The sequence below is a fragment of the Podarcis filfolensis genome (assembly GCF_964270895.1).
Source record: "Podarcis filfolensis genome assembly, chromosome: 5".
Lineage (NCBI taxonomy): Eukaryota > Metazoa > Chordata > Lepidosauria > Squamata > Lacertidae > Podarcis > Podarcis filfolensis.
The window spans coordinates 56778815-56805083 of NC_139608.1; the positions used below are offsets into that span (position 1 = coordinate 56778815).

At 39.3% G+C, this 26269-nt stretch overlaps 1 protein-coding gene across 4 annotated transcripts in view; it reads left to right on the plus strand.

Annotated features, from left to right (window-relative positions):
* Positions 1-26269, plus strand: part of DOCK1 (dedicator of cytokinesis 1) — a 347244-nt gene that overhangs the window by 287928 nt on the left and 33047 nt on the right. For all 4 annotated transcript variants that reach the window (XR_014548912.1, XM_083616828.1, XM_083616827.1 and 1 more), the window contains 7 exons: positions 7430-7549; positions 16353-16442; positions 18446-18550; positions 20964-21105; positions 21284-21362; positions 22626-22710; positions 24297-24383. Coding sequence is in view for 3 of the 4 variants with exons in the window: in XM_083616828.1 (XP_083472954.1) it covers positions 7430-7549; positions 16353-16442; positions 18446-18550; positions 20964-21105; positions 21284-21362; positions 22626-22710; positions 24297-24383 (708 nt within the window). In the remaining variant the exon portion in view is untranslated. The remainder of the gene's footprint in view (positions 1-7429; positions 7550-16352; positions 16443-18445; positions 18551-20963; positions 21106-21283; positions 21363-22625; positions 22711-24296; positions 24384-26269) is intronic.

The following is a 26269-nucleotide window of genomic DNA, read 5'->3' on the forward strand; positions in this document are numbered from 1 at the left end:
AAAAGTACAGGTAGTAGGTGCCTATTGTTATCTCAGCAGGAATGCTCTTCCACATAACAATAAAAACCCTGCTTCAAGTTACGCTGAGTTGTCTTCTGAGATCTTTGGAACTTGAAACAGCAATTCTCCCACAGATTACAGTGATCCACTGGGTATATAAGGAAAATGTTGATGTCTCAAGTCACCTGCTCCTGAACTGTATAGGACCTTATATGTTAGTACGAACACCTTGAACTTGGCCTGGGAGCAGATTAGCAGCCAATGCAAATCTCACAAACAGAGTGTTACATGCTTCCAGTAGTTTGTTCCCACATGCAACTCAGCTGCTGAATTCGGCACCAATTGCAGCCTCCGGACCAGCCCTCTACACAGGGTACGTTGCAGTAATCTAAGCAAGGGGTTACCAAACCATGGACAACTGTGGTCAAGCTATATTGATCCAGGAATTGTCATAGTTATCCTACCAACCTAGTTTTCTTACCAGCCACCAAGGACACCTGCTTCTCCAGCAACAAAGCTGGATCCTGACCAAAAATATAATAAACATTATAAATACATCATCAATAAATCACTATTTGACATATCTTCATTTGCGGAACTATACAATAAACAAATTCATAATACTAACAACACCTCTGACCTATTAGATCTCTGGTGGTAGACAGAGTTTTCCACATGTCTTCTGATACGATAACTTAAATATGAAACAGCCCATTCTCTTGTCCACTGCTTAATTCAGAGAATTCAATATCTTTTTGATACTGAATTCATCAGCAGAAGGGGGAGCGAGATAATTATCAGAGATTCCTCCCTAAAAGATGCTCTAAACAGACCCTCAACCATCCAAACCAAATTTTGATGCAGTACAGATGCCTGCAGAATCTCCAGAAATTTTCTCCTTCCTCCATTCTGCTGACTGATGTCTTGTGGAGCCGTATTGAACCAGAGGAGGTTTCTAGTTAAGATAGATATGTTCTGCTAAGACAAAATAATTACTTTTTCCAATCCTTTTTGTATTGTACATTCATGGGACAAGCACAATATGCTTCAGTTGTAGCAGTATATTTCTGTAAATTCTTTTCACTTCTATTTTTTTTAAAATGCAATAAATTGGGAAAAACACATTGAACAGCATAACTTGCTTTTAAAAAGTTTTTTCTCCATAAGGGGATTTTTCCAGTAAATACATTTTGAGTTCTTTAAAAAAGTGATAGTTATCTCTAACTATTTTGCTCTGAGGAGTTTGCATGTGCTTAGGCAGAAAATTGATTCACAGTGGGTATATGTTATTTCCTTGCCCAAATAATACTTTGGCTAGATTTGTTCAGACATTTTTCTCCACAGCAAGGTGCCTTTGTGTAGCATTGTCCCATCTAGATTTCTGAAGAATTCCAAACCCCCAGTGGTCTAAGCACCACTAAGACAGCCTTACAGAACTAACACAGCCTTATAAATTACCTATGTGCACAGACTTTTGTATTTGATAAGATACCATATAATACTGGATCAGGATGTAGACATGGAGAAATAAGCAAACAGACAAAGCCATATACAGTGGTACCTTGGTTTACGAACTTAATCCGTTCCGGAAGTCCATTCTTAAACCAAAGTGTTCTTAAACCAAGGTGTGCTTTCCCATAGCAGCGTGGGACTCAATTTACAAATGGAACACACTTGACAGGAAGCAAACACGTTCTTATTCCAAGGCAAAGTTCACAAACCAAAACACCTACTTCCGGGTTTGCAGCATTCTTAATCCAAGTTGTTCATAAATTTAAGCTGTTCTTAAACCAAGGTACCACTGTAGTTGGAATGCAGTATCGAAGATGATGTTTCTTTATGTTCCCAAATGCCATAGCTCAGTTAGTAGAACATCTGCCTTGTCCTAGGTTCAGTCTCAGACCGATAAGGCTGTCTGTGAGCCACTGACAGTCAATGTCAACAGTACTGAGCTAGTCTGACAGGTGTAAGGCAGCTTGCTATGTTCCTGTGCTCAGTTGGCCCTTTGAATGTGAATCTCTCAGGATCCCTTTTGGTTGGGTTCCAGTTAAACAAAGACATCTCGCGATGAGGTAGTTGTGAAATAAGCAGTTGTAGGGTTTGCTTGTCCTTGGCATATTTTGGAATTTTGGGACCCTTGGAAGGCAGAAAACAGAAAGAAAGAAAAACATAATATTCATTAAATGTTTTTGCAAAATTGGAGAAGAAAATGTGCTGAATCAGAACAAGCTCCATTGGTGGCATTGCCTAGTATTGAAAAGCTATAGTAAATGATACTGTGCATCTTTAGACAATATTCCATATTTCTACTTGTTTGGATCAACTGATTGATTCCCGAAAGAATAGTTCTAGACAGAAAATTAAAGGAATAGAAACATATGCCATTCAGTTGTAACAAAGAAGTGATCATGCTCTTCTGAAGTTTACTATACAGCGGAAAGGAGCAGCCAAGCATACTAGGACACAATTTCTCGACTTTAAGAAAGCCGACTTCATAAAACTTAGGGAAGTGCTGGGTGAGATCCCATGGACAGTAATACTAAAAGGAAAGGGAGTTCATGATGGCTGGGAGTTTGTTAAGAGGGAGATAGTAAAAGCACAACTTCAGGCAATACCAATGAGACGGAAACATGGAAGGTGCCTAAAGAAGCCAGGGTGGCTATCTAAAGAACTTTTAACTGAGTTAAGATTAAAAAAGGATGTGTACAAAAAATGGAAAAGGGGGGAAACCACCAAAGAGGAATTCAAACAAATAGCCAGCACGTGTAGACACAAAGTCAGAAAAGCTAAAGCACAGAATGAACTCAGGCTTGCTAGAGAGGTTAAAAGCAACAAAAAAGGCTTTTATGGGTATGTTCGTAGCAAAAGGAAGAACAAAGAAACAGTGGGGTCACTCAGAGGAGAAGATGGTGAAATGCAAACAGGGGACACAGAAAGGGCTGAACTCCTCAATGCCTTCTTTGCCTCAGTCTTCTCCGATAAAGAAAACAATGCCCGACCTGAAGAATTTGGAGCAAATGATTCAGCAGAGGAAACACAGCCCAGAATAACTAAGGAGATAGTACAAGAATACTTGGCTAGTCTAGATGTATTCAAGTCTCCAGGGCCAGATGAACTGCATCCAAGAGTATTAAAAGAACTGGCAGATGTGATTTCAGAACCACTGGCAGTCATCTTTGAGAATTCCTGGAGAACAGGCGAAGTCCCGGCAGACTGGAGGAGGGCAAATGTTGTCCCTATTTTCAAAAAGGGGAAAAGAGAGGACCCAAATAATTACCGCCCAGTCAGTCTGACATCAATACCAGGGAAGATTCTGGAGCAGATCATTAAGCAAACAGTCTGTGAGCACCTAGAAAGGAATGCTGTGATCACCAATAGTCAGCATGGATTTCTGAAAAATAAGTCATGTCAGACGAACCTGATCTCGTTTTTTGACAGAATTACAAGCCTGGTAGATGAAGGGAACGCAGTGGATGTAGCCTACCTTGATTTCAGCAAGGCATTTGACAAGGTGCCCCATGATATTCTTGTAAAGAAGCTGGTAAAATGCGGTCTTGACTATGCTACCACTCAGTGGATTTGTAACTGGCTGACTGACCGAACCCAAAGGGTGCTCATCAATGGTTCCTCTTCATCCTGGAGAAGAGTGACTAGTGGGGTGCCACAGGGTTCTGTCTTGGGCCCGGTCTTATTCAACATCTTTATCAACGACTTGGATGATGGACTCAAGGGCATCCTGATCAAATTTGCAGATGACACCAAACTGGGAGGGGTGGCTAACACCCCAGAGGACAGGATCACACTTCAAAACGACCTTGACAGATTAGAGAACTGGGCCAAAACAAACAAGATGAATTTTAACAGGGAGAAATGTAAAGTATTGCACCTGGGCAAAAAAAATGAGAGGCACAAATACAAGATGGGTGACACCTGGCTTGAGAGCAGTACATGTGAAAAGGATCTAGGAGTCTTGGTGGACCACAAACTTGACATGAGCCAACAGTGTGACGCGGCAGCTAAAAAAGCCAATGCAATTCTGGGCTGCATCAATAGGAGTATAGCATCTAGATCAAGGGAAGTAATAGTGCCACTGTATTCTGCTCTGGTCAGACCTCACCTGGAGTACTGTGTCCAGTTCTGGGCACCACAGTTCAAGAAGGACACTGACAAACTGGAACGTGTCCAGAGGAGGGCAACCAAAATGGTCAAAGGCCTGGAAACGATGCCTTATGAGGAACGGCTAAAGGAGCTGGGCATGTTTAGCCTGGAGAAGAGGAGGTTAAGGGGTGATATGATAGCCATGTTCAAATATATAAAAGGATGTCACATAGAGGAGGGAGAAAGGTTGTTTTCTGCTGCTCCAGAGAAGCGGACACGGAGCAATGGATCCAAACTACAAGAAAGAAGATTCCACCTAAACATTAGGAAGAACTTCCTGACAGTAAGAGCTGTTCGACAGTGGAATTTGCTGCCAAGGAGTGTGGTGGAGTCTCCTTCTTTGGAGGTCTTTAAGCAGAGGCTTGACAACCATATGTCAGGAGTGCTCTGATGGTGTTTCCTGCTTGGCAGGGGGGTTGGACTCGATGGCCCTTGTGGTCTCTTCCAACTCTATGATTCTATGATTCTATGATTCTACAGTGGTACCTCAGGTTACATACGCTTCAGGTTACAGACTCCACTAACCCAGAAATATTACCTTGGGTTAAGAACTTTGCTTCAGGATGAGAACAGAAATCGTGCAGCGGCGGCGCGGCAGCAGCAGGAGGCCCCATTAGCTAAAGTTGTGCTTCAGGTTAAGAACAGTTTCAGGTTAAGAACAGACCACCGGAACGAATTAAGTACGTAACCAGAGGTACCACTGTATAGATGTAGAACATTGTCCTACAAAACATTAGATCAGGTTTTCAGACTACTAGGCCTTCCAAAAAAATAGTTGTAAACAGAAGGTTAAAGGTGTAGATGCATAACTTCAGCACAGTAGTCTCTTGAATCTTGAAATTAGCAAGCCATTCTATCGGAACAGAACCAAACATTTGGCAATATTGGAGTGTGCTGTAGAATATTGAATTATGAAGCAGAAGCCCCCTTTCTAACTCATCAATATTTCTAGATGGTAGTGAAAGTAATTTTCTGATGGGGATAATGTTATGTGCAACATGCCCTTGTATAATTCATTTCAAAAATAGCTGGTATGAACACTGGTAGCCACTGATTTATTTTGATGCTTCTAGAAGAAAATATTTAAGGGGGGAAATTAAAGGTACAAAGATTTAGTATAGGGCAAACAGGATGCATGGTGGGTGGGGATGAATAGATAGCAGCCAAAGCTTGTTAATGTAGCAGTAGAAAAAGTGTAGAGCATATTTGTAGGACTTATACAAAGACATTTTCAAGTTTATATACTCATATTTTCTGAAATTGATTTGTAAGTCTTTTATTTAAAAAAGAGAGAGAAAATGTCAATGATATTCAGGTGACACTTAAAGGATAAAGCTGTCACTGAAGAGCTTTTATTAAAAGTGTGTGCAGTTTTTTAAATTGCTAATGAGAGGTACAATGTGCAGGGAAAGAAATCATGAAGATAGGCAGCCTAACCCTTTGCATATTAACTCAGTCCCTTCTGAGTTTAGTACAGTTTACTCCCAGCTAAGCATCCATAAGATTGGGATCCAATGATGACCCCACGCACCTTTACAGAGAATTGTATTCTTTATATTAACCTTGAGGAGTGTTGTGCAAGCTAAGCTTTCATTATTTTTAAGTGGCTGGTTGGCTACACATTTCAAAATTTGTTTGTTTGTCTACTCATGTATATTCTACCCTTCCTCCCAAGAATAAACCCAGGATCGATTCGAACATAAAATAATAAAACATTTTAAAACTATGAAATCAAGGCACATGTGAAACAACAGCAATTAAAAACCTACAGTACAAGAGTTGTGCAAAGGTTGCCAGATAAAAACGTTTTGATTTTCTACTCCAAAATGGTCAGAATGGAGGACTGCCTGATTTCTCCCAGTGGGATATCAATAAACAGGGTACCACCACTGAAAGTGCCCTGTCCTCTGTCACCATCCTCTTTGTCTCTCCATCTGATGAGGACAAGATGACATTCTCCTCCAGATTACAGCAGGTACAGTCACTTGGGTCATTTAAAGCTTAGTACGCAAGTACTGACCCCTTGAATCTGGCCCATAGCTCACATGCAGGCAAGTCAGTGCTTTGAGGATTGCAGTGTTAGGAACCTCTAGGCAAATAGCAGAAAATTAAATAAAAGTCACTTTATTCTGTTTCAATGGCTTTCCGTTACAAATTTGAATTATAAACCAGATATGTTAAGCACATCATTTTCCAAGCAGAGGAATTGAAAAGTAAGACATGGCAAGTTTTAAAATATAGCAGTATATTTCATACATAGAACATTAGGCCAAATCATGTTCTCTTCCTGAATTCCTCTCTTTATTTAATTGAGGCTACAACACAATACCTCTATCATGCATAGAAGCGTAATGAATTTCAATTTTATAATGATTCTACTGCTGCCTTATAAAATTTCAAAATCAAGATAAGTTTCTTAATTTGCTGCTGTTAATTACTTGAAGTCAGATACCTGGAAAAATAACAGCTTTCTCCTTGCTGAATGTAAGACTTAATTAAAAAGTAAAAAGAGCATTAGCTCTAACCTATAAATCAGACAGGCTTGCTGTATTTAAAATGGTATAGTGTTATTCCATTGCTGATTTTAAAATAATGCAGGATCTTTTTCAAGTAGGATAAAAGCACCACCACTCTCCCCCCCCCATTACACAAACACACCATTATTGAAGTCTATAGAAGTTTGATTCTGTTAACTGTGGTCAGTGATGTCTTTTTCTATTAACTGAATGGCATATATTATCCACTATGCCTTTGACAGTTTTTTCAACTTGTGGTGGCCGGAGCCATTTGCAAAGCTCTTGAGGACAAGAACGTTCCATGTTGATGAGCCCCTTCTGTAATTCCATCCGTAACTTTTTTCTTTCCCCTATATGCCCACATTACATCTGCCTCTTTTCTTTTTGCGCCTTACAGTTCTTTATACTCATATTGACATCACTCAGTGCTGCAGGCTCTTTTGCAATGTAAAACTGAGTGCACTGAGCAAGAATGCAAGGTCATTTTATTTGAAAGAGCTTTTAATTTAGCACCTGCTCTGGTAGGTAAAGTCTTTTCTGGTCTGTGGTTGATCAGTTAACCTGAATGTATGAAGAGTGGTTGGTTGGTTGGTTGCAAAAGTGGGTGATAACTCCAAGATGTCAACACTGATGTCATATTTCCCACCCACAAAACAACTTACGAATCCATCACATGGGCTTGTTTAAAATAGAGCACAGTTATAGGTACATCATTTACCTGTTATTCCCTTCTTTTTCTCCATGGTTTAATTTAGTGGTCAGAAGAACCATGTGCAGCGCATCTTACACAGAGGGATGGATACCAGGCGGCCACACAAGGACAACTAAAAGATCAGCTCTATCAAGAAATTATCCATTATTTTGACAAGGGCAAGGTAATAAGGAAGCATGTTCCATTGCTTTTACTGCAAAATTGCAAGCTACAAATGTGCCAAAATGACAAAGAAAGAATTCATCAAATGACCTTCCATGAGCTCTCAAGTTGAGATTTGCAAAGTTTTTTATAAAGAAACTGGAAGCTAGAGCCTAATTACGATGACAGGAGATACATAAAATGTTGAATAAACAGAAAGGGCATAGATTAGTGTGCAATTTACCAGGAAGGAAAGGCACATCTTATTCTAAAGGGATTTATTGATGATAAGCTGATACTGGTAAAAACAATGAGAGTTTAAGGCAGGGGGCAGAGTAAGATAGCATGACCAATTAGCCATCTAATTGGCAGCTCCTTATTATAGTTGCTCTATCCAGCTGGTAGCTTTAGGACTTCCCACAGCAATTAAAAAAGGGCTGTGTCCAATGATGTCCCAAACCTGAAGCAATGCTCTTGGATTCAGACAGAGGGTCAGGAGGTGATTTTCAGAAAGGGAAAAACTCTGCCTCAAGGGTTGTGATGAGCCATGTCTGCTTGTCCCAAGATACATTTTGGGGCAAGGAAGATGGTGGAAGAAGAGGAGGAAGGAGCTTTTTCAAGTTTTTGTTTAGAATGCTCAGGTGGCCTCACTGACAAGTGCCAGGAGTTTTGTATATGGAAGAATGTGTCCCCCACACTCCTACATACACATATAGGTATTTACTTTGCAGAGATTAGTTTGTGACTAATTAAAGTGTGCATGGGCTCAAGTCAAGTCTGTGAATATGCTTGGGGAATTGCTAATGGCTAGTGTGCAGCAGATCGACATGAAGTGGACAGACCTATGGTCAGATCCCTTCTCAGTCAGTAAGCTCACAACATGACCCTGAGCCAGTCTAAGCTACCTTATACACTCAAGATAATATACTGGGTGGTTCTGGTTATGAAATGGAGTGCTCATTCTGAGGCTTTCCCTAATGTAATGTAATTGTGAGTTCCTTGGACTTCTAGATGAAAAGCAGGATACATACAGGATATAATAATCAGTAAATGGTTTGAGAGGCAGCAGAAGTATTCAGTGTGTCATGTGAAGCTTGACATGAAACAGGCTAAAAGGAGGGGCACAAATTTGAAATATGTCATTGCTTGTGTGATGGGGTGTTATGAAACCAGCAGGACACCACAGTATTTTTGCAGCATTTCTGTTTCTAATTTCTTCAGCTTTTAAAGGGAAAATCAGCTCCAAAGTCCATGTTATTTTAAATACAGACTTCTGCATTTCTGCTACCATGGCACTAATTGGCTGTTTATGAGCAGCAGGCAAAATACCTGTTTACGATGCTTTCACCATGCATGGCTCTACAAAATGAGAAATTCACAGTTTGCAAAAACACTGTTTTGTAGAACAATCTGGTTTTGGTTTTAACACCAATTGTGGGTATTAATGGAAAACGGAAAGTAAGTGTCGGTTTGTTAAAGAACTGCTGAATGTTTGCTTTGTATCCTTTTCGGTTCCATTTTAGAAAGATAAGCAAAATCTGTACTATTCTTATCTGTGTTGTCAGCATTCAAGGAACAATTTTAGAGCTCCTAATTGTTTACAGAGGTTCTCGAATTTTCCAACTGAAAATTCACATTATCTGACTTGCGTTCTATGTTCCTTAGTACACAGGAAAAATATGTGCAGGTTGAGTCCATATCTGGGGAACATTGGCAGTAAAGGAAAACAAGTATATTTTAAATGGTCCAAAAAGAAAATTAAATGTGCAGGGACACCTTTGCTCAGGGATATCAGGTATTGACTTTGTGGGTTTATAGTTTAAATATATAAGAAAAGGAATAAGCTGCTTCACAACCCTGAAAATAGACTTTAAAGCAGTTTATAATCTAATTTAAAAAACAAACAAAAACCTGTACAAGAACCATACTGGTGGTCTATCTTGGAGTCTCAAATTTCAATGGCACCCTGGATGATGCCAAAATCTGGTGCCCCCCCTTTCACCTTCTGTTGAACTTCATAGTTGTAGCACCCCAGAAACTCTGCGCCTGGTGTGACCAAACTGGTTGCGTTCCCCTAGATCGGCCTTTGGCCACACAGAAATAAAAGCAACCGCTACCTGGCACAATTCAAAGGGTTGCCACTACTTGGTCTGTGGAGTTTTCTTTTTTAACTACCATACCTTCCCCACAGGGATTATGGCCAGCAAATAAAAGTCCTGAGGATGCAAGAAAGATAATTCCTTCCTTTCAAGGTCATACAGTATTGGGGCATGACTGTGTGTTTACTTCCAAAACTGTGGCAGTAGACACATGGGCTGGTGTCTCTTCCTCATCCTTTTGCTGGCTTATAGCAAAGCTGTTTGCTGGCTTTATAGCAACATCTTCGAAGCTAGCGGGCAAGAGCAGAGCAGACCAGGACTGGAGAAAACCTTTGAGGGTGAGGCTACTTGGCGTGACATTGTATTTTTAGTAAAATGTATTCATAGGTCTTTGATATCTAGGCCATATATGTTTGAGACTGAGAGAACTTGTGGCGGGGGGAGCTCAATTCAAGTGTAGAATTAAAAGTAAAGTTTAATGACAAAAGAAAAGGACTAGTAGAATAGAGAATAAAGATTTAAGGCTGCATTGCTAGCTATAGAGGGCAGGATATACTCAGCTCTGTTCTTCTTCTGTGTGTGTTTCCATGTGCTTCTTGAAAATGCCCTGGATTTTAGTCTTAAATTTCTCACAGTTTAATCAGTGTTTGGCTACTGAATTCCCTCTGTTGTTGAAAAGGCAGATACTAATGCAATCTGTAGTCAGGTATTTCTCAACAACACTTAACACTAAAAGTACTGCTACATCATGCTGGCGATTGAGAAATTATTTCCCCCTTCACATTCACCTGCTCCTTCCACAGTCCACAAGCCGCTCCTTTCCCCAGTGTTTCACCCTCCTGTCACACCATATCATCATCTTAAATCATGTAAAATGTTAAATTCGGGAAGGCTTGACGTGGCTATGCAAAAACACTGTGCTCTTAACACTGAAAATGCAGCCCCAACAGTAGATAGTCTGGTTTATTATTTCTGATTTCCCATCTTATGAAACTAAACGTGGGTTGGAACCATGTAATGAACTTTCAAGGCAAGTACAGTTATTTGTAAGGGGCATTCTTCAAACAACAGGAGGAATATTTAATTCTTCTCCCTTTTCTAAACAACCCGTTATCCACCTGCCAGAATTATTGTCTTTCCTTGAATCTAGCTGGGAAGAAATGGCTTGGAAAACTGCTTGGCAGCAGCCCTGCAACCCCATGTATCCATCCCCACACATGCTCCCTCAGCTCCTGCAAAGCAAAGTATTGGTGGATATGTAGTTCCAGCATACATTAGCTCTCCCTTAAGTGACTCTTTTCCTACTAAGACTCAAAATTCTCTACTAAAAGGCTACTACATATATGCAGGCCTTGCACCAATGAACCACCTTTACTCCAGATAATTCAGAAGTAATTAACCTTCCATTTGTAATCCCTGCTTAACATGCTGGATGTGGCTTTGGTTACCCTGTAAATGAGATGTATAGGAAGGAAGAAGCTGAAGAATTGAACTGTAGGAAAACAGGAAGAGATTAGTAGAACAGTGCACATATTAAGCCTGAGTATAAAGACTCCCATTGCCAGGAACTGATCATGTTGTTGTTGTTGTTGTTGTTGTTGTTGTTGTTGTTGTTTATTAATTAATACCCCGCCCATCTGGCTGGGTTTCCCCAGCCACTCTGGGTGGCTTCCAACCAAATATTAAAAACAATACAGCGTCAGACATAAAATCTTCCCTAAACAGGGCTGCCTTCAGTTGTTTATTGTCTTGACATCTGCTGGGAGGGCGTTCCACAGGGCAGGTGCCACTACCGAAAAGGCCCTCTGCCTGGTTCCCTGTAACCTCACTTCTCGCAGCGAGGGAACCGCCAGAAGGCCCTTGGCGCTGGACCTTAGTGTCCGGGCTGGATGATGGGGGTGGAGACGCTCCTTCAGGCATACAGGACCGAGGCCATTTAGGGCTTTAAAGGTCAGCACCAACACTTTGAATTGTGCTCAGAAACGTACTGGGAGCCAATGAATATCTTGAAATGGTGACAGTGGTTTCATACGAAACATCAGATTGAGAGTGCTAGTCAGGAGCATATTAAACAAAACTTTTCCTGCAGGATAAGGTTAATGGACCGTAAGCAGATTTGTGTGTGTGTGTGTGGAAACTTGTATAAGGATTTGAGTGGCATGTTAGGAAGTTTTTCTAACAAGAAGGAAGAAAATCTCACTTATCAACAGCTAGGTCGGAGAGCATAAAAATAGTAAGAAAAGAGAGACCACTTTAATTGCTGTTTTATGAGGTTGTCATTGGGGAAGGTGATCCAGGAAATCCAGCTAGATTTGTGAGACATAGACATTTTGCTTGAGAAGTCCAATTGAGAATCCTACATCCAAATATAGATAATATGAGAAAGCTAAATTAGATGTGTTTAAGAGACTGACTTCCTGAGAGTGCTCTTCATTCCATCGTTTGCTCGTGTTGATTAGAAATCTACAGAGATTCTCTAATCACCAACTGAAATACATCTTGTACTTTACTGGGATAACAAGTAATTACAAGTATACTGTAGCAGGATAATTTGCCTATCCATATTAACATTATTTCCAATTACTTGATAAACAATGAGAACAAAATAAGAGAATTTAATTTGTCATCGCAAAAGCAGTAAAAATAAAATAATACAGAACAAAAATTTATTGAGCATATTTATTGAGTGGGTCCTTGGCCCAGTGGTCGAGCACCTAGAAGATGGTCCTAAATTCAATCCTTGGCAACCCTTGGTAAGGCTGAGAGAGATCTCTGCTCAGACCCAGGGAAGCTGTTGCTACTCAGGATTGACAGTACTGGGTTCGATGGGCCCAATGAGCTGACTCAGCATAAGGCAGCTTCCAATGTTCCTAAGTAGTCCTAAGTTATGAACCATAAGAGAAATAACAGATTCATCTAATTTCCTTGTGTCATTGGTACCAATGGAGAATTTCCTTCAATGCAAATACAAGCTTGAGAGGAGGGGTTCATTTCAGGACCACAGCAGGGCAAGGAGAGGGTTAAATTCTCTACCTGCTGTGATCCTGATATTTGTGAGCCACAAAACACAAAAACACTGTTAACATCGCATCTAGCTTGGCCCTTAATTGCATTAAAATTCCACTTTAAATTCAACAAATAATATGTAAGCCTTATTCTCTATAGATATATTTAGTGTGTTGTGCAGATTTAGGACTAGTTCATGCTGGAAAGCGGCTGAGAGCTGGGAAGAGCTCTCAGCCGCTTTCCAGCACACGGCCTGTGTCGTATGCATTCAGATGTGCCTCAACTTCATGTGTAGGGGGCCACGTGGAGAAAGTAGGGTATATACATTGCATGGGCAGGGCCAGTAGCAGATGGCATGCTTGAGGCTGTGCCACTCATCTGACCTCCTTGCATCTAAGTTGTTCCTGCATATTAGGATGGAGTGGGCAAAGGGCAAGGTGGCAGTAAGGTCGGTCTGGAGCCAATCTGGCACTCCTACCAGTACATTGATGCCACATGGACCTAGTCACCACCTTGCCCTTAGCTCTCTCCATCCCAGTATGAAACAGCGACACAGCCAGAGTGTTGTCACGTGAGCAGAGCAGCGCCACTATGCCAGTGTGGTGTAGTGGTTAAGAGCGGTAGACTTGTAATCCAAACTCCTTCTTCTTCTGCTACTGGGTAAGCCATACATATGTGCAGAACATGTACAAATGTGCACCCATAAGCTTTTCAAATTCTGCACACTCACAGGGTGCCCAACCCTAGGGTAATGCTCCCTGTAACTCAGGACAAAATGTGAACCATCTTTTGCAGTGTAATCTTTCAAACCCTGACTTTTTTCAGAAGTTTACATTCTTCTAAAATAATATTCCTTTTCTGAAACATAACATTTTAACCTAGCATTACATTGGGTAGAGCTTCAGTACCACTTCCTTTATACTGCTGAGAGCTCTTTTTTTAAAAAAAACACACGTGAAACCAGATCCCACATTTCATTTTTAAGACTGTGACTGTTGAGTGTGAACTTTTAAAATTATAGTTGCCTCCATATAAAAATAAGGTCTCCCTTTTGGAAGCTGACCCATTCCCATAAAAGAGGGTTGCTGAATGTTTGTGTCCCTGAGACACAGACCGTACATCTCATCTTTTCAGTGAAAGGAAGGCATATTTTTTCACTGCAGTATCCCCAACGTCATTCACTTGTGCCTTTGTTAGGGTGTGTTTTTTAAAAACGTACATCAAACAAAGCACTATATACTGATTCTCTTTTCTCTAGATGACTTGCCATGTCCTAGGCAAAGCTGGGAAAAGTTCCAAAGCAGGAAATCTGAGAGGCAGCAGATTGGACATTTTTGACCTTCAAGAATATTTATAGATTTCAGTTATCAGAGGCTCTTGTGACAATTGCACTGTTCTCTCTCAAATAAATTTGCTGCGGTGAACATGGGAAACTTATTCAGAGTTTTCACAGGACTTTAGAGACAACTTCTTTTTTTAAAAAAAGATTGGCTGAACAATTTTTTTGCAGTGCTGCATGGCATTTTTTTATTGTGGTTGCATACAGTTGTGTCCTTCCACTGACAGAAGGCTCTTTGATCTAGTGAAGACTTTTGTGCGTGGAAAAGGGGGCTAGAAAGAGATGGTTTTTCCGATTCCCCTTTACTTCTGCATCTGCCAGGGCCTCGCTCCCAATCTGCTCCAGAGGGTTTTTAGACCCATTGGACAGTGAGGGAGATTGTAGGAGAAAGGGAAAGGTTGTGAAAAGCCTCTGTCTGGTTCACTCAGTTGAGAGAGACAATTAAATATGGCCCTGTATGTGGTTCCCAGCAATCTCCTCAAGCATCATGTGGATTCCAACCTATTGTTTCACATTTCTAGGGACCATTCTCTTGTGCCAGGAGCACTCTGCAATTCTCCTGCCTTATAGTGAGAAGATCGTTTTATTTCCTGGTCATAGGTTTTCTACATTTCATGCACACAAACAATTCCTTATATACACTTTATTTTCTTGAGAAAACTCCAGTGTAGGCATGGTCAAGAAATTAAAACTTCTCAGTTACACTGTTTAACAGTAAAGAAGAATAAATTGTATTACTATTATGACAGAAAAGTGATTGTTAATCTCTTGAAAAGATGCATAATGGCTTTTTTTTTTTTGCTACATTACGAAACAAGATTCATATTGCTGACAAACTCCTGCTTTAAAGATGCTCTTAACCCTGCCTTAGTATTGCAAATGAGAAAATAAAGTTGTCTTTCAAGAATTGTATTTTCTATTCAGTTGGTGCTGTGCCTTAGAGAAGTAGCAGCCTTTGGCTCTCTGTGCAAATTGATGAACTTGGCGTATTCTTAGTGTGCTTTTAAAGCTATAAATACTCTTCACTGTTCCGAAAGGAACAGAGAATGTCCCGAGTTTTTTTTCCTTTGCTGCGGTGTCTTTCAGTCTTGGCATTGATAAGTTTCAGCTGTTTCTAACAACAAATATATTAGATCACAGTTGGGTGACATAGCAGAAGATCTGTAATTAGATCTCTGGGGTTTTGTCTTTTTAACATAGTAAAACATGCAGGTAACTTGGATGAGGTTAACAAATAGGGATGCTGGAGGATTTTATTTTTCGTGTCTTCTAATACGAACTGCAACTACCAGGGTAATGTGTCGATTGGTTATCCTTCAGGTTTTGCTGGTGAAGTTTGTGATGCAGTTCATAGTTCAAAAAATATTGAAGTGCATATTTTAGGATAAAATATATTTGGAAGATGTGGAGTTTGAGAGAAAATATGCTTAAAATCCATATTTTGTGGTAAAATAATTTCAAAACTACATATTTAAATAAATAAATACCAAATTTCACATGGTTGTATTTTTTAAAAAAATGAATGCTGGGATCTGTACCAGGGTACTAGGAAAATTAAGGTTCATACATGCTGTGGATTATTACCCAGACTGAAAACCAAACCCCCATACCATAAAAGCATTTAGAACCTATATAGTATCTGGGGGGGGGGGGCAGCTACTAGAGGTACAAATCAAGAAATTACACAAGGGGGGAAGGGTTAAAAAAGCATACACCAATGCCACCCAATCTACTCTAATCTCCCCTCTCCGCTGCTATTATTGTTTGTGTATGTGCGTGTGTGCGCATGCACATGTTTATTTACCTGAGAACCAATCATTTCTCTCATCTAGTTGTGCCAGGTGTTTGGTACCATATATTACGTTATATTACAAATGCCTAAGCTAAATAGGTAATATGGCCAAGCTGAATGTGATTCTGTCCTAAACTAACTAACTAACAGTATTTGCAGCCCCCTCTTCCTTGAATGACATGCATAGCATTGTGATGTATGTTGGTGAAGGAATAGAGTCCATTGTGCTCATTCATGTTTAGATTTGCATGCCATGCATCCAACATCTCTTTCCCTATTTGCCCTCTCGTGCAACGACCTCACAAAAACCATACCAAATTAATCTTATTTTTTACCTTTCTCTTGGCTTATCGGTCAAGAGAGAAGGCAGCAGGAATATAGGTATCTGAAAAGTTGCCTATGTTATCTGTTCAAATGTAATATTGGGTTTTTTAATTATTACATTGCTTGTTTTGTTGCTTTATAGGTAGGCTATATGTACGTACGTACATACATACCATGAATTGCAACATATATTACTGGGTTTTGGATTTTAAAAAAAGATTTGCAACTGTGACTGAGGTTCAGATGTGTGCTGTTTTTTTAACAGATGTGGGAAGAAGCCATTGCCTTGGGCAAAGAACTTGCAGAACAGTACGAAAACGAAATGTTTGATTATGAACAACTCAGTGAACTGCTGGTAGGTTCCTTCTCAGTCCATTGTGAATTAATAAAAACATAAGATTGTTTCTAGAATTCCTGTTTTTAAGTTTTACCACTTCAAACTGTTTGGGGCCACTGGAAAAGTTTCCCAACCAGAGAGGCTAATAGGAATCTGAAGACAATTTGTGTTAGAGACTTTCACAGTTGGATTGGTGTTTTGTGTCTGTTTCATGAGTAGCATATGTGACACATAGAGGCAAATTGCTTTTGTTGAACAATTAGGTCATAAAAAATTTGCAGCACATGTCCTTGTGTATGTTCTGTCAGCCCTGTTGTTGAGTTAATTTCATGCACACTTTGAATCCGACAGGTAACAAAAAAAATGCATTGTTTTAATAATGCTTTTGTTGTTATACATAAAGCCTATTGTACCTACAATGTGTGGGTGATAATTCAGCGAGTGAACTTCCTCTTTCCCTCCAGCCCTCAAGCCCCACTTCAGCCTCTCAAATATTGTCCAGAGGATCTCCCACATCTCAAGAACTGATTTAGTGGGACTGCATTGGGGTGGCTGCATGAGGGAGGAGAGGAAAGGCAGGTTTTTCAGTTTGTTTTGCTGATGGAAAGACACTGTTAGATATCTCCATATCTATTTGCTGAAGAGCCCTGTGTGTACTTGACAAAACAATTATGGGCTTCTATCAACCTCTCTCTCTCTCTCTCTCTCTATATATATATATATATTCTGAGTTGCTCTCCCATTTAAGAAAGGACTCTGAAAGCTAAGATCAGACAAAGGTAGCTTAACTGTGTTGGGGGTTTGTTTCTGTTTCATTTGCCTTGCTTTTCATACTTAGCTGATTTTTCTTCACTTTCTTTTTCTTCTCCCTACACATCAATTCCCCACCCCACCCCACCGCTTTTTGCTTTCTTCCTCTAAAAGTTTCAAGATTTTACTCTTTACCTTCCTAAACATTTCTCTGCTATATCTCTTTCTTCTTGCTTTTAACAATACAGTGGTACCTCGGGTTACATACGCTTCAGGTTACAGACTCCGCTAACCCAGAAATATTACCTCGGGTTAAGAACTTTGCTTCAGGATGAGAACAGAAATTGTGCTCTGGTGGCGCGGCGGCAGCAGGAGGCCCCATTAGCTAAAGTGGTGCTTCAGGTTAAGAACGGACCTCCGGAACGAATTAAGTACTTAACCCGAGGTACCACTGTATCTGCCTTTAGAATTTGTAGAAATAATTTATAAAGCACTGTACTTTTATAATCTCTGTCCTTCCTGCCTTTCCCAGTTAGACTGTGTTAAGATGTGGAGTTTAAATTCAGTGGATGATATCCAACATTAGTCAAAACCCAGAGTCTCATTGAAATCAATTGCTTAAGTAGCAGAAGTCTATTTATTTCACAGGGTCTGCTCTGAGTATGACTTAGTTGGATATAATCACCTGTGTCTTACTTGCGTTTTAAGTGATATGCAAATAATAAATATTTTATTATATGATTGGTTCCAAAAAGGAAAATGAGACCTCTGAGAATTGCTGAACCAGAGATAAAGACTTCCAGGTACAGACCAAAGTACAGTGGTACCTTGGGTTAAGTACTTAATTCGTTCTGGAGGTCCGTACTTAACCTGAAACTGTTCGTAACCTGAAGCACCACTTTAGCTAATGGGGTCTCCTGCTGCCGCCACGCTGCCGGAGCACGATTTCTGTTCTCATCCTGAAGCAAAGTTCTTAACCCACTATTTCTGGGTTAGCGGAGTCTGTAACCTGAAGCGTATGTAACCCGAGGTACCACTGTATTTTTGCCAAGTACCTTGAGCGGAGAGAGGGTATTACCTGTCAACTTCTTTTAATATACACGCACTAGTGCCTTCTCAAACCAGATTGAAATACTTTAATATGTTCACTTGCAGATAACCAGGAAGTGCATGTGTTAGGATTCTAAAGAAATGGAAAATGCAGTTTTAACAAGAAAATGCTGTCATCTCCTGTTGAAAGATTTTTTTTAACTATATATTTTTCTACACAGAAAAAGCAAGCACAGTTCTATGAAAATATTGTGAAAGTAATCAGACCTAAACCAGATTATTTTGCTGTTGGATACTATGGACAAGGATTTCCAACATTTCTACGGGTAAATGATTTCAGCTTTTGATGGGTAACAGATAGATGCTATACTTGAAAATGTCATCCTCTTTCAGTGTGCTAAGTTGATGAAATATCCAATACATTTTAGGATCTTTTCTCCCCAAGATGTATTACTTTTTATATCTATTTTTGACTTCACAATTTTATTTAGAAGAAGCTTGCTTTACTCTAGATCTCTGCTTACGAATCATATAATTTTCAAATAATTGAAAAGGATGATATGGAACCAATGTGCATTAGATGCAAATTACTGATTTTGCAGATGTAATAATAATTATAAAAAATGAAAAATATAGTGACATTTGTTCATACAGATTGAAGCTCCCAAATCTGATTTGTGATATATTAGATATAACAATAAATAAAATCTAACAATTGAGTGGTTAATTTACTCTCATTTCCCCCCAAGTGAATTCATCCATCAAATAGCTACAGAGATCATCAACATTTGCTACTTTTTATGTCAAAACCTGAACAATGGGATTACACTGAGAGAGAATGAACCCAATACAATTTTATAGACTCTGAACACCTCATTTTGCTGATTTAGACATAATGGGGAAGTATGCAAATAAGCCTGCATGGGCCCAAAGTGTGCACACTTCCCTCTTACACACTTGGCTTATTCTAATACATTATAGTTCTCTGAGTTTGGATGTCACTGGGAACTGTGGTTTGTTCGAAAGTGAAAGCACCCAATCTCTTCTTCGTGGGTCCCCAAAACATGAGGCTCAGACAAACTCATTAATGTAAGGAGAATACATGGAAGGTCACAGGAGTGAGCCTTAATGAGTGCCACACTGTGAACAGCTTCCCTGCGATTCACTACTGGTTCAGAAACAATCACAGCCTCATGCATGACATGCTCAAGACTCTTTGAAGTGCATAGGAATTGGATCATTGGTACAGAGCTGTATCTGATTTTAAAGCATTCCCATGCTATGGGGGATAGAGTTTGATAACTCAACCCCACTTTTTACTAAATGCAAGGGAAAACCTAATTTCTGTATCTCCTGGTATGAGCAAGGCTGCGGCAGCAGAACAAAGTGACATGTTTCTGTGTAAAATTTTGAAAGATAAAGGTTGCATCCATGCATGTGAGAAATGGTCTTCTGCCTGTGCAACAGGACCTTGCCTTTCTCGGACTTCTGGGACCCCATATTTCGGGGTTGTGGGGTGAGAGCATATCTGAACTAAAAGCAAGACAATGAAATCTATCAACTTCCCTGCTGTCTTTACAAAAGCAAGGCCTGTGATTTATTAAGCATTTTGTCACATGCAGACTAATTTGCAATACAGTACACATTTCTCTCTATGGGCAGAGTTATCTGCTAGTGATTTAGAGTTGCTAAATACAGCTCTGGAGAATTGTTAGGAAACACAAGAGAAGTAGCAAAGCTGTCCTGAATTATTTTACTAAAATGGAACTGAATTAGCATACTCCATTTTCTGTATAATCTGTGTAGACAAAGGAATAGAATGCAAAATAAAAGCTCTGTTCTAATCACTGGTGTTGATACTGAACTGAACTCTTCGCAGGGGGTTCTTTAAAGTGCTTGGATATAGTTTTTCTATTTTAAAAAATAGTTCATTCGTAGCCCATCCTATCCCAAGGCCTATTAAGCCAAAGAGGATCCTAGTTGGGTTGGGTTATGTAGTCAGATGTGGGCCTTCACGGGTACCCCATTTTTTTCTTGCTCCAATGACAATTGTCCCTTGACTTCTCAACCCTAATAGTTAACTATTTCCTGTGTCTTTGCCATTTTTTATTTCTATAATCTCCAATCCTGCAGCCACTCTGAAGTCATGGTTCACGTGATACATTTCTTCCACAATAGTTTCCATAATACATAAGGACCATTCCATTTTTTCAGGGAATTTCATTCTTAGCTGAATGGTTGCAGTTACATTTTATTTTACTTGCTTGATTTAACAAAATTTATATACTACTTGATAGTTAAACACACACACACACACACACACACACACACACACGCACACGCTAAGCGGTTTGCTGTTGTATAGGGAACTGCTAATCATAAATAACTTCCCACAAAGAATGGCTCCCATAAGGGCCCATTTTTCACTATCACATCACAAATGTAACATATGTATTGAGTTAAAAGCCAATGTTCCCAAACTCAAAATCTTTAAAAAAATAAAATCTTAATGGAAAATTAATCATCCTAATTTAATATGCTCTTGGTGCAGAATTTATTTTATTAAGCTTTTAATTTATGTCAGATTTTATCTTCAATTGTTTTCTGGATACTGTATAGTTTCAATGTTTGTAGAAATAGGTTTTTAAACAAATACCAGGTATGCTTAAGCAAGATATATGTGGGCTTTTCTAATGGAATCTATAATGTACCCAAATTTCATTATATATTTGTTGATAGAACAAAGTTTTTATTTACCGAGGAAAAGAATATGAGCGCCGTGAAGATTTTGAAGCCAGGTTATTAACTCAGTTCCCTAATGCTGAGAAAATGAAGACAACTTCTCCTCCAGGAGAAAACATTAAGAACTCTCCAGCGCAATGTATCCTTTAAATGTGCTCTATTGGTGTGATGGGGTCCCTTCAAAGAATCCACAGACACATTTCCTTTCCTATGTTGTTTTTGATAACTCTACTGTATGAATGTCCACTTAAGTTGAAATTTTACAGATACATAATTTTATCAGTTTTATCATTACAGTTCTTAACACTGTAATTCAGATATTCAGTGCTTCACTGTAAAGCCAAAGCTTGATTTACCATCAAGATTTCACAAGCCGGTATCAGAGCAAATTTTAAGGTACAAATGTCTGGAATTTCACTGCACCTCATGTAGCAGATACCTGTGAAAGCTTCTGCCATAATAAATATTATAGTCTTTAAGATGCCACAAGAATCTTTGTTGATTTGGCTGCAAAGGAATAACATGGTTACCTCTCTGGAAATAATTGCGCTTTATGACTTAATAGGCTGTACCTGATTAAATAGATAACTTGATAAATGACCTGCTAAACTATATACCCACACCTTGAGCCAATCCTGTTCAGAAAGGTGAAATATACACCAAGGACATATAATTAAATCACGCATTACATTTTTCATTGTGGTTCAAGCAGAAATGAATTTTGGACTGGACACCTTCTCTTCTCTGCTCTCCCCTTACCCTGTTAAAAGCAACGCCTGTCCCAAACTGACTCCATGTGTGCTCAGGATCTCGCTTAACCTTTCATATGCTCTCTGGGTTGACATTGCAATCTGAGCTACCCAAAGTTTCCAAAGTATTATGATGGACAACCTCCCATAGAAAGAATTAAATGCCACCAGGGCCCAAACTGAAGGAAACAGTTGCAGTTCATAATCATAGTTGTGGCTCTAACCACAGGGTCTTTGGAGCCAAGGAGACATAAGTAACTACTCTACTTCATCCTGCTCCCAAAATGTTTTAAAAGCAACATTTCACTAAGGTATTTATTACTTATTTGAAGGAGTCAGTGTGGTGTAGTATCTAGGCTCCAAATTCCCACGCAGCTGTGAAGCACACGTAAGTGACCTTGGACCAGCCACACACACTTTATGTAATCTTCTTTACAAATTGCTTAGTGTGGGGTGGAGATAGGAGATGAGAATTACACATGCTGCCCTGGTCTTTGTGAAATAAGGGCAGAATGAGATATATAAAGGTGCTTCTTAAGCCAAATGTGTAAATAGCATTTATTTGTGAATGTGCCAGAAGATCAATAAGTGTGAGCAGAGGGGCTGGTAATTTTCCTTGTGGCCCTATATTTCTGTTATTATTTGCAAGTCTATTCTAAGCCTTTTATCATTTGTATCCAACCTTTTAATCAAAAGTTACTTTAATAACCTTTTATTCAGTTAGGACTGGAGCATGCATAGAGGTCACTTTAAATCACTCGGCAGCTGTCACTGTGTGGAGAACAATTTCATGCAGCGGCTGGTGATTTAAAGCCACACAGTGGGTTCATTGTGTGCTGCAGTCCTCATTTTAATGTTCATGTGTGTTATAAGAAAATTTGTATGCAATTGTGTATCTTCCTTCTTTCAGTTTCTATAGGGTGAATGAGGTTCAGCGGTTTGAGTATTCACGGCCTGTTCGGAAAGGAGAGAAAAACCCGGACAACGAATTTGCGGTAATTTTTGCATGTTAAACTGAGATCCATAATAGCTATTTGGATTCCATTTAGTAATCTTGAAATAAATGCATGCATATTTTAGGAGACCAAAATTTTGTTCATGGATATGAGTATTGCCTCTTAAAATGTTATATCCTTACTATAAGAAACAAAAAACACATCCACTTAAAAAATACAGGTTTCGGTTACTGAAAGTTGACTTCATTAATGTAAACATTGTAGCCATGCAGATTTAACTTCTGTCTTCTAGGCAGCAATAATATTTTCACAAAACCATATGGTTGATCTTTGAAGCCAGTATTTATGTTTCAAATCCTATATATCAGTGGGTGGAATTCAACTACATTTTTGCACAAACACAAGGATTAGCACTAGTGCAAGGAGATTCCCCCCCCCCCATTTCTATCCCCCAGTCTACTTGAACAGATTTAGGGAGGAGAACTGGAGATTTTTTCATTACACAAGAATAAATGCTTGTACAGATAGAAAATCTGCTTAGCACCATGTTGAATACAACCCAAGATCTTGAAAGTTTTTTTTTTAATAGTGATAGATGTTATTAAATGATCACTAAACTCTCAGTTTTGGTTTTTCTAAAGTTCAGATCCGTATTATAGGGAGATCTTAAGCTGTGTTGTGTGTGTAGACCCTAGAGTTGATGCTTTCTAAGGGCCAAATTGCAGATGGCCTTGAATGCATATTTACATGGCAGGGGAGGGGGGCAAACACCATTTCCTGCCCTTCTGTGGTCCTGAGGAAAATTCATCTTCAGAAGCTTATATTTGCTTTGGGGATAAATTCCCATTGGCATTGTTGGAGTGTCTCCAAAATTTTCTCCCTTCAGACAAGGAATTTTCCTCAGGACTGTAGTAGGGGAAGAAAGGATTAAAGTTCCTCTCCATGTCAGCTGGCATTCATTATCAACCTTGCCTCACCTGATGCAATTTGCTGGGTTCTATCATTCCCAGTCAGCATTGGCTAATGGTCAGGGGTGGTAGGAGTTGTAGTCCAACAACACTTTAAGGGAAACAGGTTCCCCACCCATGATTTTGGGCTATGACCTTGATAAGCCCAAAGGAGACTTAAGAAGTTCACCTTCTACGAAGTAGATAGGAGTTGTGAAAACTTTCAACAGTTACCAACTTCCATGTTAGGAGAATATGCTCTGCTGTCCCACCTTCAGTAATGTACTGCAAATCAGATTACACAGCTATTTATCCAAAGTAATAAAAGTGACAAGATAACAAGAATTGCAAAAACAGATTGCAATGCACCCAAGGTAGGGTAAAAAAGGAGAGAGATTTTTAGCACATGCATGCAAGCACATGTGTGCACATACAGAGACTCTCAGAGAAGAAACATAAAGTTGATCTAGTATGGTAGATGGAAGAGTACTCCAGGCAATCCATGAGATACAGGCAATCCATGAGATTTCTTTTGGTGCATTAAAAAAAGCCAACTTTGTAGTATCTGTATACTTGCAGCTAGGCTTTTTGTGATAATGGAGATATAAATGATGGGTTAGGATAAAGCCTATCAATCTGCTAACATTCTACTTCAAATCTTTTCTCTTAAATTTGCAGAATATGTGGATTGAGAGAACCATTTATGTGACAGGATATAAATTACCTGGAATTTTAAGATGGTTTGAAGTCAAATCAGTTTTTATGGTAAGATCAATTCAGAAGATTTTTACTGAGGTCACTTAATCACATGGCTGCTATTTTTTTATTTAAAAACTGAACGTGTACAGTTTGCTGATCTTACATTATATGAATACTGCTTCTGATGTTGATGCTATGGCTTAAGTTCCTGCCCTTCTGCTTCAGGAACCTTTGGCATGGTACATTGTGGTCCTCCTGATCACCATAATATGGTTGACACCACTGGTTAATTTCTTCGTACCATGGCAAATCCAATCTCATTGTAGTGGGTTCAACAGTGAACTTCAAATAAGTCATAAATATTTTCTATCTATTATTTTCTAGCAACTGAGGACCAATAGTCCCATACAACACAGTTTGAACAATTATCACAAAAAAGTCCTCCTCAGCTTCAGCTTTGGAGACCCTGGTGTGATACAACACTTAAAACCTTTATGCATTTTATTGCATTGTGTGTGGTTTGTGTAGTCTCCTTAATTAGAGATGCATGTTGATGTTTATTTTAAGAAATTTATTAATTAAAAACACAAACTAGGCAGTTGTAAAAGTCAGCACCGACATCTTATCCATGCAGCATTAAGTCACTTATTTACTTGTTTAATTTGCAGCTATTCCAACTTTTTCAGTGACTCTAAAATGTTTTGCTGGTGTAAATATTACCAACAAAGGGGACATTTTTTCTATATCTGGAACATACCTTATTAGCTCCTTGTTCTTTTCCATAGTATTTTTAGATGAAAACATGTAAATGAAAAGTGGCTATACTTTTCAGAATAGTATACACAGCCATCCCCACCTCTTACATGCTTATGTGTGACTGTGTATATATGCGTGACGCTAGGAAATAATAATATGTGGTTGCGTGTGAGTCAATCACGCGGTAGTGGGGAGACGCCTGTAATTCAATTCATACCCTGATATGGCAGAAGAGATAGGGGGAGTCCTCATGGCTTTGAGGAGACACTCCCAGGAGCCCAAAGAGGACATCAGAGAGGGCGGAGGACGTCCCAAAGAGCCTAGAGGTGCACCAGGGCTTTGTTTACATACTCAGTCTCTGCGGCTAACAGCTGATGTGTGGGGTAGCAAGGTTCATTCATTCATCCATTCATTATATTTTCATGCCACTTTTCCACACAATCATGGTCAGAACAGCTTACAGCAAAGAATCAGGGATGTATTTCAAACAAACACTACTAAAACATTTTCATAGTAACATAGCTAAACAACAAATATAGTAACCTTCCAAAAAACACATTCCAGTACTATAAATATAACAAAATTACTTAAACAACATGCAACACCCAATACAAAAAATAACAAGGGAGCTGCACAGTTTCACCTTAATCCTACAAACACCCCTTCCATGATGTTGCTCAGTGTCCCTCTCCTGTAGCAGATTGGTATATTGCTTCCAAAGGCAAAGGCTGGAGTAGTTGGAAACACCTCTCCCTTGATGGTAGGTTGGGAGCAGAGCGAAGAATCTTGAGCAGTCAGTTATTATAATAATTTATTGCAAGCATTTTATGTTTAAATTTTAAACCCTGCTAATTCCAACCTGACACCAGCCACCTGTCTATATTTCTTTGTAGCTCAAAGAAGGGGGGTGGGGAGTATTAACTTATAATTTTCATATGACTACACACACATTATGCTGTCCAGGTTAATTTGTTTGCATTTGCAATGAAGATAGAGGTAAGGATTCAGATAAACATTGACTTGAAAGTTTGAACACAGACAGATTTACATTGTAATAAATCAAGACATAAGCAAACAGCAGAAGAAACTTGCCATTTGCCTATGCTTAGTGTAAGGAAATCAAATATTAAATACCAGAAGTCTTTACCAAGGCACTCTTAAACTTGTAGCCATGGCATTCGTAGACAGCACTGTCT